This window comes from Euphorbia lathyris, chromosome 9, assembly GCF_963576675.1.
Source record: "Euphorbia lathyris chromosome 9, ddEupLath1.1, whole genome shotgun sequence".
NCBI classification, from domain to species: domain Eukaryota; kingdom Viridiplantae; phylum Streptophyta; class Magnoliopsida; order Malpighiales; family Euphorbiaceae; genus Euphorbia; species Euphorbia lathyris.
In genome coordinates this window covers 40,385,848-40,402,208 of record NC_088918.1, presented here as the reverse complement: position 1 = coordinate 40,402,208, position 16,361 = coordinate 40,385,848, and the positions used below count along the sequence as shown (strand labels likewise).

Sequence of the window (16,361 nt, the reverse complement as noted above, 5' to 3'; positions counted from 1 at the left end):
TCTCCTTAATGCTATCTGAGGCATCCTTTAATGCCTCTTAATTGGAATTGTCTTTGTGTACTTACACTCACGGGGATCATAAGGTGATTTCGACTAGGGGCATTGATTCTGCATCATAACGGAGGAAGAAGAGTGTCCTTCTCGTTGCTGAGTGAAGGGTAATTCAATATGACCATATGACTAGGAGTAGGTGATCGACCCAACTTTTCCCTTTGCCATGGAGGCGAGCCTTAATTCTTCATAGGATGGTTCTGTTTGTGACTTTTGTTAACTCGTTGTTTTATGAGTGCGCCATTAAGGCGAACCGTCATTTAATCCCACGTTATCCATAAAAGTTGTAAAAGGAGGCGCATTCAAAAAAAAATCGTTGTCGGTGAAGAAGGATTATGGTATGTCGAATCGGTTTAAGATGTTACTTTAGAGGAAAGCTATCACATTTTTCACTAAGATTATGGTTAGTGCTTCAACTTCTACCCACTTAGTAAAATGGTCGATTACTACTACTACATATTTTTGTTGTCTGAGTGCTGGAGGAAAGGGGTCGAGAATGTCGACTCCCCACAGTACGAATGGTCAAAGGGATATGCTTCCTTTAAAGGCGGGTGTGGGGCATTATGGGTATTTACATAGATTTGGCAGTTGTTGCACCATTTGACCATGGAGTTGGTATCTTCATCCATTGTGGGCCAATAGAGTCCGTGTAAACGGGCTTTCCTGCATGAGCGTCTTGCCTCCCTGATAAGATACACATACTCCCTTATGTATTTCATGGAGCTAGTGGTTTCCCTCTTCCTCAGAAATGCATTTCATCTAGGGATGACTAACTCATTTTTGATATAGCTTCCCTTCATGGATTGTGTATCGTAAGGAGTGTCGAATCACTGGGAGAGCCTATGCTCGATCCTCCGGCAGTATATCCTTATCAAGGTACTAAAAGAGGGTTTTCTCCAACCGCCTAAGTTGGCATCCCCTTCATGTATCTGAAGCACCTGGACTTTGTGATGGTTGGGGTGGTGATTGTCTGAATAAACAAGTCATTACCACAAGCTCCATGCTTGCTACCGTTGTGGCTAATGCGTCGACCTCTCCATTTTGTTCTTATGGTACTAGAATGATAGTAAAGGTGGGGACGTTGAGAATGTTTTGATAGCTGAAAAAGCATCTTGACAGTGAGTGTCCCATCAAAAAAGACGATCCTTCTTAAGGAGCCTATAAAAAGGTAAACATCGTTGTGTGGAGCAAGAGATGAACCGTCCCAAGGTAATATGAGCTTCACGTTTAATCGTTGGACTTCCTATAGGTTTTAGGGTGGGACCATGCTAAGGACAGAGTTTACATTGTCTAGATTGGGTTCAATACCTTTTTTTGGTACCATATACCCCAAAAATTTACCTAATCTAATGCAAAAAATGCAATTCTCTGAAGGTTATTAGAGATAAAAAATGTTCACATTTACAATTTTATATAGCTATCCTCCTAATTTTATATTTTATAATTTTTGAGATATTTTAAATTAAAGTGTTATAATTATATAAAAATTAATAAGTCAATACTATATATTGAAGAAATTAAAATAATATAGGAAAGAAAATAATAAATATAAAATAAATAAATAGATATTTATTAATAAACCATAATCTTGTCACTGTTTATTTAGTATAATTTGTTATTGACTTTAATAAAATGATTAAAGAAAATATAGAGATTATATAATTATTTTTATAAACATATAGATTATAGATTAACAGGAATGTTCACATGCATCTTAATGAGCAAATGAATTTGTTCATTCACCGTTAGATCTAGACTTATTAAATCTAAGCTCTATGATGCTTTGAATCTCCACCTTAAGATTCTAATAAGCTTAGATCTGACGGTAAATGAGTAAATTTTACATGCTCATAGATTACTCATAGGTCCATGCTCATTGGTATAATATGTAAAAACATACGAACTGATACGGTATTGGGATTCAACAATGATTACTTATTTGATGTGGTCCACCTGCAGTGGGAGTAATTTATATATAGAAAAAGAGAAAAAAAATCCGAAGCTGGTTGTTCAAATTTATAGACATTGATATATTGACCTAAATGGTTGTTAAGCCATTTACCCTCACATTAGACTAAGCAGGTTCCCGAAGGGTTTCCTCTATGACTGCAGGGGCCTTCATATGCATTGGGTCTTTTGGATTTTCCTGACCCAATCTGTTTAGTGGGTTCTAGATGAGTTTAGATCCCAAAAACTTTATCACCAACTAATAAAGCTTAACACTTTTGATATATTAACAATTAAGCTATCAATGTTTCAAAAAACAAAAAACAATTAAGAAACAATAATAATATTATTATTTATGCTTTTTTTTTTATGTAAATGACCCTTATTTATTTAGCCTAGAGATAAGGTACAAAAAAAATATTCATATACTATCATATATGAAATATTATTTTTCACGCTATTTTTTTTTTTAAAAGACAAAAGTGAAAGATCCAAGAGTATTTCCAACACTCTTTTTTATAGACTTTTAAGTTCAAATTTGAAAAGTTTAAAAACCAACTCCAAAGCACTTTTAGTCCCTCCTTAAATTACTAAAAATATATAATAATTTTATATAATATATATTAGAGTAAATAATTATAAAGTCCTTAGGCTTTTGCTTAACATACTAATAGGTCCATCATATTATTATAAGGTCCTTAAATTTTATTTTAATCAATTCTTTAGTCCTTCCATTTATTTTGTTAGATGAAAGTCCAATTTACCCTTAATTATTTATATAAAAAAACTTTATCTTTTAGTTTCAAATTTAATCTAAATAATTTATTAAAATTTGTGAAGTATATATACATTGAAATTCATATACTTATATATACTAATTATTAAAAATGTATTTTTATTCTTTTAACATTTTATTCTTTTAATATAATGTATTTAAACTAACATTAAACATTATTATGAATTTTCAATAAAAAAAATTAAAAGTCATATTTTTTTGTTCTTCATTTATAAAATTTATTAGATAAATAAAAAGTACTTTTTATAATTCATATAATTTTGCTCCTATTTTGATAATTTTTTGAAATATTTTTCATTCATTTTTTAGTCAATGCATTTTACACTATTAAATTAAAGTTATATAATTATATAAAATTTAATAAATTAATTACTCAATATTATAGAGATTATGATTATATATGTAGAAAAAAAGGAGAAAAAACATAAAATATGAAAAATACATGTTTTATTATTAAAACATTGAGTAAACGGATAATTTTGGTATTTTAAAGTTTATTTAGTATATTTTGACCATTGACTCAAACATAAGGACTAAGCAGGTGATGAAAATAAAAACTAAGGAACTATATAATTATTTCTAAAAACAGAGGGACTGACTAGTGTATTAGGTAAAAACACATGGACCTTATAATTATTTACCCTATATATTATAATATTCTTAAATGACTAAGAGTTAATTGTTTATATTATTTTTAGATAGTGGATTAAGAAGCTCTAAGAGATGCCCTTCGTTCCACAATACATGTCTTTCTAGAGAAACTTTTTTATTTCATAATACATGCTATTTTGATTCAATCAATGCATATTAATTGATTTACCAAATGAGTAAGTTTTTTTTTTTTACTTTGAAATAGATAAAAAAAATAAATAGATAAAAAAATAATTAGTGGATGCAATGGTAATGAAATTTTTTTAGTTAAAATTAATTATTTTTCTTAATTTTTTGTATAATTTTTTGTAAAACACATGGAGTCCATCACTAACATTTCCGTTTGAGGCATCTAATATCATCTCATACTCAACCCAATAGTCTCCACATGCTATGCAACACATCTAGTCAACCTAATTTATTATTATGTTTAGCTGGAATCCAGAGTTTATTTAATTGAAATTTAGGCAAGTACAAAGGGTAAACTCAATTTCCATCACATGCATTAAAGCACAAGCTTAGGAAAGCATGCAAGTAACAAAATGGTTTTATGCTCCATTTTCTCAACTAATTTTCATCAGAATAACAAGATTGGTCCTTCACCAATTGAATCAAATTATCAATAGTATATATAGTATTATACAACAGACCGTTCATCTGTCAAACTTCTTTGTGGTCCATATTTCTTCACCCAATCCGACATTTCAAAGTAATGCAGAAAGCTCTATGGGCTTTGGCATATTATTCATGAACATCACGTAAGTTGATTGATTACTCTTGCTTCATTGGCTGCCAAGGTTGATACCTAGTCCAATCTTTCTGACCAGGATTGAGGGCATGCCCTTTCGAGTGGTATATATACTGCTCACCCTCTCCAGACAGATTCTCCCTGTGCTCAGCACCATATCTGTTTGGTTTCAGCATCAGCAGCTGCACACCACCATATGCATTATTAGTTTTATTTTTTACTTTTTTATTATCATTTACCATGTCAATCCAATCACCATTTTATACAAATTTACCTCATCTCCTGTGTGATCTGTTATGAAATGAAGCCAACCATGCCATTCTGCTGGCACCTGAGAAGCATTGTACCGATTCTTTTCTGCATATTCAACCCACCTGTGTCTTCCTGAAAAACACAGCAATTATCTAAGACTTAACAAATACATCATGTTCCTACAAATATCACATTCGACTACCTTACCAAGTATAACTATATCGCAAAATAAAAAACTAATTTTCTGATGTTACATGGTGCGGACAAGGAACCTAGTAACTTTTTTGTCTGACCAACAAGTTAAACCAACCAAAACAAGAACACTGAGAGACAATAATAAAATAGGGAAGCAAGCAAGAAGAAAACAAAACCAGCATTTAGAACTCAGAACAAGGAAAGAAACAGAAATTGCAATATCTAGAACCAGAGAAAAAGAGAAATTCAGATCAAATGCTGATTCAAATCTCGATAATTAAGTGACCACCAAAGAAAATTTGCAACTGTTCGAAACCAACGAGAAAAGTGCAGGATGGGGTTGGTCATCGCATTTCCACATCTCACGCAGCCAAGAAGGAATTAAAAATGAGCCTATCAGGTGAATACCTCGAGAGGATTATCATTTAATCAAACAATTCTTGTTAGCATTATGAACTGCAGATGTACAAAAACATAAAATGGTAGTTTAATTGATTCCATTAACCTACCGATTATATAACAATGGCTATAAAAGCTTTCTTAATTTAAATCCTTTGGAATTATTCATAATTTTATTTGTTTTTCCAAATACTAGTGAATTTAATGGTTCAATATGCATGCTAGAAATGGTTTAGGGATAAAAGTAAAGTTCCCTCCCTAAAGTTTGGAAGATTGAACAAATAACCTCAAATAAGTTATTTTGGACAAATTTCACCCTAAACCTGGTACAATTGGGAAAATTTAACCCCAAACTTGTCATACTTGGACAAATAACACCCTCACTCACATTTTTCACACTACATTAGCATTAAATCCTTTTCCAAAATAAAAAAAAAACCTTCTTATCTATAACAGCATATTTAAACAAAAACAAAGGACAATTAATTCCTTACCCAATCCAATCGTTTCTTGATACCTATTTGTTAAAGTCATTATCTAATTTTTTGAAAAAAATATTGTTTGTGGTAGCAAGGTCTATTCTTTCTCTGTTAGAATGGATTTGAAGTTTATATCTTCTTTGACAATGATTAGATTATGTAAGATATGATAAATGAGTCAAGGGGTAATTTGTGTGTGCAACTTCTCCAAAAAGTATTGTTTGGATGCTAGAGTATATGGTAATGGAAATAAAGAGTAATACTGGAATTAAGGGACACGTATTACAGGTAGTTAGTTACTGGAGAGAGAAGGGGCTTTAGTTGGTATATAATATATACAGATCTGGGGAGAAGAAGAGGATATTGAGAATTATGTTGTCTGGCTATTTAGAGAGTCAGGCTCTACTCAGTGAGAGGGGAGCGGTGTAGAGTTTAGTCTCAATCAGTTTATCTTTCTTATTTGCTTTCATTTTAGTGAAATACCTCTTCTCTTATCTAAACTCCTTCTTAGTTATGAGAGAGTTCTTCAATCAAATAGTCTTCTATATATCTGTTTGGCTATTTCAATCTATTTCTCTGGATTTGCATTCCTGTTCCTATCATTGGACCTATTTGTTCCTGTGTGTTGAGTTTATGGTGAGAATTGCACTTTTATCTAATGATTGGGACTTTGGGAGAGTCGTAGGCTAAGAATAGAATTTAATTTACAGTTCAGTAACCTTGCTATGGATGGAAGCTGGTTTACATGATACTTTCTGTAACAGAAAAAATTAGATTCTCAGTAACCTTTTACGTCCAATCAATCAATTATTAACGTGCTACCATCAGTTCATTAATTAGAACATTATGCCTCAATTTCTTATCATTATTTTTCTGTAAAGTCTACATTCCTGCGCCCATGCTCTTAACAAGGAAAATTGCATTATGACTACATAGTGAGACATGAAAAAAACACATTCTCAATACACATATTGTCTGCAAAAACTAATGTGAGAAGTCTTTTCATTGCATTAGATTTTGTGTCAGAAAGCAATGAACAAATGCTGAAGAGGTATGGCAGCATCAATAAGAAAAAGACAATTAAGCAATCCATTCCCTAGTAAACCATAAAACCTCAGAATTTGCACAAATAGTTAAGGTGGGATAGGTCATATGACAAAGAGAAAGGAATACTAACCATACTGCATGCCTTCAAGCCTCTGGTAATACTTGTTGCCAAATTTGTCAACCCCCACAAGCGTTGCCCCTATGTTGTGAATTTTTGTTTGTCTAAATAATCAAACAAAGTTTTATTTAGAAAATGATGATAGTTTGTCAAGAGCAAAGAAGAAAGCTGAGCACCAAAGCTAATGAAAAAGTCAAATATCAATTGAAATTTAAAACAGGACACATAAAAAGCAAATTCTTTAACAAAAGAAAACAATACACAGCACAAAACATTTCCGGCTTTTGGGCCTTGCTAATTTAATAGCATGTCGTAACAACCAAACCACTTAAAAACTCAGATAGTGGGGGGTAAAAACTTCAATAATGGTTTCCTTATATCCAGGACGAAGAGCAGCTCAGCTTTCATATAAGGTGTTGAATACTAAAATGAAAGTTTAAAAGAGAGAAATTAGCAATAATTTAAATGTTATGCTAGAATCATAAAAGGTCACTAACGAGCCTATCAGGTAGCAACACTGTTCACCAATGCCGAAGTCACTAGAAGAACTATTTTTTACTGCTTCCATGTAAGTACAGCAGAACCAAATACCAAATTGAACAAACATAAGAATACTTCTCAACAACAATATTAAAAAAAAAAAAATGTAACAAGCAATGGTATAAACTTACAACAGATTTCCATCTGCAAGGCAACTCCTGAAATGTAATAAATGGAACAAAATAGAGAAATCAGCAAAACTTTACAAAGAAAACATAAAATGCAAATAATAGCACAAATATGATAACATGTTCATGAATCGCTTGGGGTTCAAAAATTCAAATCTATAATCAGGTTCCTCATATTTACTGGTTGAAATTCATTTACAAAGGGACACAAGTATTTGCTTATCCATTTTATCCCTGCTAAGAGCTTAAATTTTGTTTACCCAGCCGCAGCATTGAACCAGACAAAATCCTCCATATCCCATATTTTTACTCAGCAAGGTACGCCCAACACCCCATTTATCATTTCTTCCTTTTTTTTTCTGTAATTAGGATATCCCCAGCAACCAAAAGGAAGTTAGAAACTAATATCGAAAAGAAATTTTTCTTCAAATGCTCTTGATTTAAGTCCTAAGAAAATAAGAAAAAAAAATTAAACCAATATTCAGCTCAAACAAGCAAAATACGAGATCTTTGGCATGCCCATTAACAAGAAAGTAGATTCACGATGTAGCCTTATATGAGGATTGTTTTGATCGATTAGGGATAGATAATAAATCAAATTAAATATCTAAAAACATAATAACTTGAGAAGAGAGAAAGAGCCACGGACAGGAAGCCTTCATCCTTGAGCTCTCGAAGAAAGCTTCTAAATCCTTTTTCTTTGATCGCCTTCAAGGTCTCCTTCACCACCGTCGATGCCATTTCTCGCTCTCTCTGTCTCTTACTCCCTCTAATCTATTTTCTCATTTTTATTTAATTCTCTTTTTCTACAGTTGATCACACGCTTCCCACGTGACATATTTACCGACTTGGATTACTTTAACACGACCCGGAAGAAGGTCAAACCGGGTCAAATCCACGTGGTTCATCCGCATTGGCGGAGATGACGCATACTCCCTATTCCGAACATATCACGGCCTCATTTCAATCTCTTTTCTCTGTAATCAAGAAGTGCAGATAGAGACCAAACTTTTTTTTGAAGGAATTGGGGGAAATTCGAAGAGGTACTGTACTGTTGGTTTCAGTTTAAGATTTTTTCTAACCATAATGATTTTAATTTTATTTCGATTTGAATATTTTGGGATTAGGTTCTTATGGCTGATTCCGTCCTTCTCATCGTTGGATGTACAACATACTTGGTCTTTCTTATATGCGCTTGTTTGAGTACCGAGAAATTGACAATGGATAAAAGATTTAATTGTAATTTTTCCTTTCCGAAGCTTGATTTAGTGCGATTTGGATTATGCTAGGATTCTTATCATGAATTTAGTGATCTCTGGTCTATATTTTCGTGGTGAGTTTGGGCGATATCTTTATCTATGCAAAATGCTCGATCATTTAAGTTGATAATTTTCTGCCAACTGCGAAGCTGACAAAATTTTGGGAAGGGACGGAAGCTAATACAATGTCGTATTTATCTGTTTGAATTTAAAAAAATAATCAATAATCAAATCTACATTTTCTTTGGTTATCTATGCAAAATATAAGTTAAGTTTTTAATGACTTGTATTAAATCTCATTTATAGTAACATATTTATATATATGTATTGATTGAGTGATGTTTTGCTACAGCGGATTAGGAGAAAATGATGCGGCTGCGTACATATGCAGGTTTTAGTTTGCTTGCGACTATTGCAGTTATTTATCATGCATTCAACAGTAGAGGCCAGTTTTATCCAGCTATGGTTTATTTGTCAACCTCTAAGATCAATTTGGTGCTGCTTCTTAACATGGGTCTTGTCATTATGTGCATGCTATGGCAATTAACTAAGCGGATATTCCTTGGTTCACTTCGGGAAGCCGAAGTTGAAAGATTGAACGAGCAATCATGGAGAGAGGTTATGGAAATCCTTTTTGCAATCACTATTTTCAGGCAGGACTTCTCGGTGACCTTTCTTGCAATGGTTACAGCTTTGTTGTTAATCAAAGCATTGCATTGGTTAGCTCAAAAGAGGGTGGAGTACATCGAGACAACCCCTTCAGTGCCTATGTTGTCTCATATTCGGATAGTTTCGTTTATCGGGTTCCTTCTTCTTCTAGACAGCCTTTTCTTGTACAGTTCTGTTAAGTACTTGCTAGAGACGCGTCAAGCTTCTGTTTCTCTCTTCTTTTCCTTCGAGTAAGTTATTTGTCTTTATTTTCAGTTGTTAGCTTCTTGTCTCTCTCTCTCTTTCTTTCTTTTTTTTTTTTTACGATATGAAGACTTTGTATTGTCCTCAGCGAGCCATCTCAACATGGCTGTTGATTTGAGAATATTAGATTTTGTTTATACATTCCCATTACAATGGTTAAGCTTTGAGTGTGAACACATTATTACCTTTAGCAATTATGTGGTAGGGTCTGGGAACTGTGTGGAATGTCATACATGAAAAATTAGAAGAAAAGGCAATAGATGAATTGAGTGAAAGACCTACAAATAGAGTATCTAAATGAATGAAAACTGTAATGAGAATTTAGGTTACTACTAGATAGGGAAATAAACCAGGAAGCATCGACACGGGTACTTGTACCATTGTGGGTACGGAAAACGGCATTTTTTAAAAATATGAGACACCGCGTGGACATGTCAATTATATATATGTATATATAAACCACAAATAACATTCACAAGTCATTATAAACCATAAATAACATCTGTAATAAGTCGAAACTCATGGACTGAAACTTAAAGAGATAAGAAGCGTGGCTAGTAAGGGTAGTGGTGGAGAGAGAAAAGAAGAACCCACTTGAAAAACCGTCATCGAGTTAAAGGCTGTTTTTGGTTTCTTTGTGTTGCGACTTGCGATTCTCAATCGCAAATCAGATGTGTTTAGGGTAGGTTCTTTTAACTTTTGATCTTTATTTGTTTTTTTTTTTGTTTTTTTTAGGTTTGGGTTTTCTGAAGTTTTAGATTTTAATTTTCTTTTCTTTACATAAAAAAGGGTGGCTGCTATATTCTTTCGTTTAGATTTTGTTTTGTTTTTTATTAGGGTTTTATTTTATTTTGTATATATCAACCCCTCTTTTTTGGTAAATTATCAAAAAACAAAAAAACCCCTATATTCTACCTAATTAACTGAGAAGCCGTGTCCCGTGTTATGGACACAGGTTTGGGATCTAGTTATGGGACCTTGTACCCTCAAATCTTCTAGGTAAGAATGCTTTAAAGTGTTTCTTCCCTTACCTATCTTGTTGAAACAGTTAGGAGCTCATTAAGAGAGAGCCCCACAATCTCAGAATTGTCTGGAACTCGTTTAAGGGAGAAATCCACGATCTCAATTTGCTAGAACTTTCTGCTTACTTTTATTAAACGGGAATGGCCTTTAAATAAGAGTTACAAGCCGTCCTTTGTTAGGAATTAATTATTGCAATTATAACAGAATCCTCCTATATCTAGGAAAGCAAAAATCCTAAATGGAAACTGATTAATGCATGAATCTTAAATTCAAATAACTAATATTACGGATATAGATCTTGGATGGAAACTAACTAATGCCTGGATCCTAATTTTAATATTCCTAATTGAAATAAACTATTAAAGAAATAATTTAAAAAAAACAGAATACTAATCTAATTGGGACTCTAAACACAGCTGGTTCATGACATTGCCTTACCCTTCGGAAATGCGTGTGACCTCATGCGCATGAAATTCCATGCTCATGATCCATGGTCATCATCAGTATCTGATTGGTGCTCTTCGACCCCTTCCAATAGAAATATTTTCTCGCACTGATGTTCGGCAATGTATTTTTCATCACAATTATAACAAAGGCCTTTAATTCGATGCTCCTCCATGGCTCAATCTTTTGATAAAAAGAGATTTAGCATGATGATTTGTGACTGTTTGACGCTGTTCTTGTTGGGACTCTAAACACAGCCAGTTCGTGACACTCCGTATGTCCCATATAAAAAAAAAAAAAAGAGGGGACACTTATTTTGGCGTGTCAGGTGCATGTCTGGAGTGTCAAACGCTCGTACCTTAACCTCCTAGAAGTGTTGATGCTTGCTAGGAAATAAACTGTAAATAAGTTGATTATATGAACGTCTAAAGTTTGAAATATGTGTTATGATCTTTAGAGTTAAGAAGAAGCCCAATTTGTTTAATGTTCTTTAAAAGCCAAATATCACTAAATACCCAATGGTGATCTTAAAAATGTTACCTTGCGCAGAGGTGCAAACACTTGACTATAGGAGCTAAATATTCTCTGAGAGAGTGAGATTCTGGACATTTTTATTATTATCAAACAGAAAAGCATTTTCTGGTGGGAAGATATCTCGATTTGATATTCCATTTATTAAACAGCAATACTGCTGTTTTATTTCAACTGAAGTTCTTGCATTTGTAATCACATTATGTTAATTGATGCTATCCGTATTATTTGACTTGATTTTTGGTTTCTGGATATCAATTTTTTGCAAACTTAATTATGTTTGTCCGAAGAGAACCAATAGTGTACGACTTTGACAGTGCAATTGCAAAGTTACTAATTCATGTGCTTCATATTCTAAAACTCTATGTATTTGATGAATTGCTATTAGGTATATGATACTAGCTACAACAACAGTCTCCACTTTTGTCAAATATGTTTTCTATGTGAGTGACATGCTAATGGAAGGACAGTGGGAGAGAAAGGCTGTCTACACCTTCTACTTGGAACTTATTCGAGACTTGCTCCACTTGTCTATGTACCTCTGCTTCTTCCTTGTGATTTTCATGTAAGTTATTACATCCAAGCTATTTCTTACACCGTCACAGAGTGTTTGTATACACAAAGCATTTATTTTTATCATGTCTTGATCATGATATGGTCATGGGCAGATAATCATTTATAGACATAGATAGATGTATATGTATATAAATGATGCTTTCTAATATTGAACGATACATATTTGTGAATATTGATAAGGTGATAATAAGTCATTTGGAATATTTTTTATGCTGACCTTTGAATTAGATGATGGATATAATTCTTTCTGATGGGTGGGATGAATAGCTGGCGGCTTATGACTTGTATGAATAGTCTTGAGATACCAAGAATGTCATCTGCTTGACATGTGATCAGGGGCATGGAATTTTTCTATGCTTTGACTTTTGAGCTAGTAAGAATTGATTTGATATGTAGCTCAATAACTTGGGTTTGAGTTGATTGTGTTTTCTGGTCATATACCCTAAGGAACTAGTTGATTTGGTGCGTTTTTGAAAAGCTGTTTCTATTAAATCATTAATTTTTATCATTTTCTTCTCATCTTCTGGTTTCTTCAAAATAATGGACTGTAATTACAATGTACCTTGACCATTATCGTAACTATTTTGTTTCTCTTAAGTGTCTTTTAGTGATAGTTGTGTTCGCAAGCACACATACCAATGGATTCAATATTGTATGAAAATGATAAGAGAGAACAGAGACATAGAAGTGCACATGCTTGTAGTTTTCTTAGTATTCAAACCTTCTTAGGTCTTATATTGAGTATTATTCTAGTTTTTGTAGTGGATAATTTTTTCAGTACCCCATCTTACTTAACTTTCATTTGCATGTACTCTTAGATGAGGCAGCTGATACTGAGCTTCTTATTTTATTATGCAACTATTGTTTTGAGACAAATTCATCAATAGCCAATTAATTGTCTTCAGAATTGTGCAGAACTTCATCGGTCGCACAACTTGGTATATCATCCATATGAAAGCACGTATTGAGATAGAAAATTGAAGTGTAATAATGGTCTTGTATGAAGAGGTTTATGTGGGAAGGACTAATGTTTACATGATACTTGACTTTCGTATCTTCAGTTCTCCTTGAAAATGATGTTTAACTTTTATTGTTGCATATTATGCTGTATCAGCTTAATAAGGTTCATGAGTCCTAATCTGCTTTTTTTTTTTTTTATGAATTGGACTTAAATTGTGTAGGAACTATGGTGTGCCTTTGCACTTAATACGGGAGCTTTATGAGACATTCAGGAACTTCAAAATTCGTGTCGCTGATTACATTCGCTACCGCAAGATTACTTCAAACATGAATGATCGGTTCCCGGACGCTACACCTGAAGAGCTTAATGCGTGAGTTCTGTACTTTCTTTAGGGTAAATAATTTATTAGTCCCCACCTTTTTCCGTAACACACTCTTTAGTCCCCTATTTTGAAAAACACATTATGAGGTCCCTATCTTTTGTCACCACAACCCTTTGGTCCTTTTATCTAATTTTTTAGATTTTAAACCAAACATATCTTAGTTTCAGGACAGCCATAACAGCCATAGTGCGATACAAAATGACCTTGTTACTCTTGTTATTTTCTGCCTGCCTGTTTATGCCGAATAAAACGGTTAAAAATCTAAAAAAAATAGACAGAAGGACCAAAAGGTTAACAGTGAAAACATAGTTATTAAAGGCGCGCCTATGGCGCACCAGGCGCAGGCCTTAGCACCATGACAGCCCCATGGCGAGGCGCAACTGCCATGGCGCGCGCCTGGTGCGCCATTTTACGCCAAGAGGCAGTTGCCAAAGGCGCACCTTGGCAGTTAGGGGCAGTTTTCTGGAATGTTTGGCAGTTAGGGGCAGTTCTATTAAAAAAAAAAGTATTTAAAAGAGATATTATACGTTTATTAGAAGAGGAAGAGATGAGGAGGAAGAAACTGATTTTGTTGATGAGGATGAAGAGGATCAGTTTCATGATCAAGAGTTTGATGATGCTTTAGATGCGTAGTGTGATAGTGATGAATTTGGAGAGTTTTGATTAGGAGTAGAACTTAGGATTTAGTATTCAACTTTATCTTTCTAATATGGAGTTCATTTTGCATTTTAAAATTTATTTATGCTTAAGATATTTTCATGATTTAGTATTCATTGCATTTTTATGTTAGTTTTATAGTTTTATAATTTTTATTCTTGTAAGTGTGCCTTGTCTGCACCATGGGCCTTTAATAACTATGGTGACAAAGGATAGGGGCTTATAATGTGTTCTTCAAAATAGGGGGACTAAATAGTGTTAGTTAAAAAGGAGAGGACTAATAAATTATTTACCCCTTTTTTTTTTTAAACTCTATTTCAGCAAAAGCTTTATTTGGATCAGCATTGTTAATTATTTCTTCTGAATATGCAGGAGTGATGCTACCTGCATTATCTGTCGTGAAGAGATGACTACAGCCAAAAAATTAATATGTGGACATCTCTTTCATGTTCATTGCCTTCGTTCATGGCTCGAGCGGCAACACACTTGTCCTACATGCAGAGCCCTAGTTGTGCCACCTGAGAATGGTGCTAGTACAGCTGGAGGTCAACAAGGATCAGGGGCAGCTACTCGTAGGCAAGGTAATTAACTAATTATTATAGTATATCATTTCCTAATTTTGTTTGGTTGTATAATTATATAGTGAACTTATATTTGACTTTTGCTGATTCATTGTTGAAATTTTGGAACAGAGACTGGCACTGTAAATGCCGGAAATCAGGGCTCAGATGGTGGTCTGGCCAATGATAATTTGAGCCGACATCAAGCAAGACTCCAGGCTGCTGCTGCAGCTGCCTCTATATATGAGAAATCTTTTGTTTATCCTTCTGCAAACACTTTAGTATGGTATGTGCTTTTTTTATGCTAAATGCAATCTTTTGTTCATCATTTTATTGTTGATACCTTCTTTCCCAGACAGACATGTCTCATGCTATATGTGCACATCATATTTCTCAGCCCATAGGCTGGCTTTTAAGTGCAATGCTTCTGATGTGGAACTCTAAATTTTGTAACCCATAGTGGATTCACATAACTACCAGCCGTCCTTTAGAGAACGCAGTTTGATAAATTGTTCTAAAATTAGACGAGCTATAAAGTTTTTGTTGAACCACGGTTAACCAGACATGATTAATATTATAAGTTTTTGCTGCTTTGACTTGCAGCTTTCTCCATTGCTAGTCTTAGTTTTTTGCTTTCCCAGTATGATAGATGACTAGCTGTCTAATTCAGCCCCAAGAGTTGATTGTTGAACTTTGTGCAGGTCTCCTGGATATACCTTGCTCCCTCAAGCTCAAAGGCCCTTGGCTGACACTGGTAGTAATGAATCTAGTGGAGCATTCGTTAGACAATCACCCGTACAGCCTAATATTGATCTTGGATCGTCAAACTTATCCCCGCCGCAGTTCCCCCACTATGTGTTTGTACCCTTTCAAGTACCTGGTGGCGGTGCAACTCATGGAGAAGGGTTGGGAAGTATACCAAACTCCGACTTGGAAGCTCAGAAAAAGGTTCTGCAACAACAGATTGAGGTGCCATTTATTCACTGATTTTGTGAAGTTGGTATTTCTGTTGTTTATATATTTTGTTTAAATTTTAAATATTTCTGTTCAAATAGGTCCTGCAAAGGCAGCTGCAAGCAGTTCTACATGGCCATATGGAATCATCAGAAAACAAAGGCAAGGCAGTGGTATCAACTCCATCCATGCCAGATTCAAGTCACCAGAGTCAGAGAGAGTGATTAATAATTGTAGTTGTAACATGAAACTTAAGTGAGTCTGTCTGTATGTATAGGGGAAAAAGAATGATTAGAGAATCTGTTAGCATATGTTTTACAGTTTTTAGGGAGTTGCATCTTTTTTCTAATTTTCTGTAACCATTTAAAAAGGGAAAGAAAATGTATTCCTTGGAAGAGCATAGCATGTTTTGTTAACTTGACAACATTTATTTTTAGACCCTTCCTTTCCTCTTTATGTTTCGAGAAAGTTTCTATTGGTCCAGTCATGTTGTGAATAATAAAGAAAGAGCAAAATGAGGAATGCATGATAATTGTACATTTTACATATTGAAAGAGGCTCTCTCAGAGGATATCATTGGACCTCTATGCTTCATCTTAAAATGAAATTTCATTTATATTGTTATGTTTTCTTTCAAGCATGATTTCTATGCAATGGTTGGACATATACCAGCAATTATCAAATTATTACTAAAAAAGCAATTGGAGGAGATATTTCTAAAAGGAACTCATTCTTCTACCGAGTACAATAC

The 16,361-nt window shown here is 33.9% G+C and overlaps 2 protein-coding genes across 4 annotated transcripts; one reads left to right on the top strand and one right to left on the bottom strand.

Annotated features, from left to right (window-relative positions):
- Nucleotides 1–3,980: 3,980 nt before the first annotated feature.
- Nucleotides 3,981–8,143, bottom strand: LOC136206859 (probable NADH dehydrogenase [ubiquinone] 1 alpha subcomplex subunit 12). The gene is made up of 5 exons (XM_065998054.1): nt 8,001–8,143; nt 7,355–7,381; nt 6,696–6,787; nt 4,468–4,577; nt 3,981–4,375 (listed from the first exon to the last, which is right to left on the bottom strand). Exons 1-5 carry the CDS (start codon nt 8,090–8,092, stop codon nt 4,217–4,219), a joined length of 480 nt encoding a protein of 159 aa, XP_065854126.1. The 5' UTR covers nt 8,093–8,143; the 3' UTR covers nt 3,981–4,216.
- Nucleotides 8,144–8,244: 101 nt separating this feature from the next.
- Nucleotides 8,245–16,066, top strand: LOC136206858 (ERAD-associated E3 ubiquitin-protein ligase HRD1B-like). 3 transcript variants are annotated; one of them, XM_065998052.1, is made up of 9 exons: nt 8,297–8,394; nt 8,479–8,590; nt 8,963–9,509; nt 11,909–12,085; nt 13,278–13,427; nt 14,469–14,677; nt 14,789–14,942; nt 15,358–15,625; nt 15,712–16,066. In XM_065998052.1, exons 3-9 carry the CDS (start codon nt 8,977–8,979, stop codon nt 15,832–15,834), a joined length of 1,614 nt encoding a protein of 537 aa, XP_065854124.1. In that variant the 5' UTR covers nt 8,297–8,394; nt 8,479–8,590; nt 8,963–8,976; the 3' UTR covers nt 15,835–16,066. The 3 variants fall into 3 exon arrangements, with proteins under 3 accessions (XP_065854122.1, XP_065854124.1, XP_065854125.1); XM_065998053.1 differs by having other exon boundaries at nt 8,479–8,684; XM_065998050.1 differs by lacking the exon at nt 8,479–8,590 and having other exon boundaries at nt 8,245–8,394.
- The last annotated feature ends 295 nt before the right edge of the window (nt 16,067–16,361 follow it).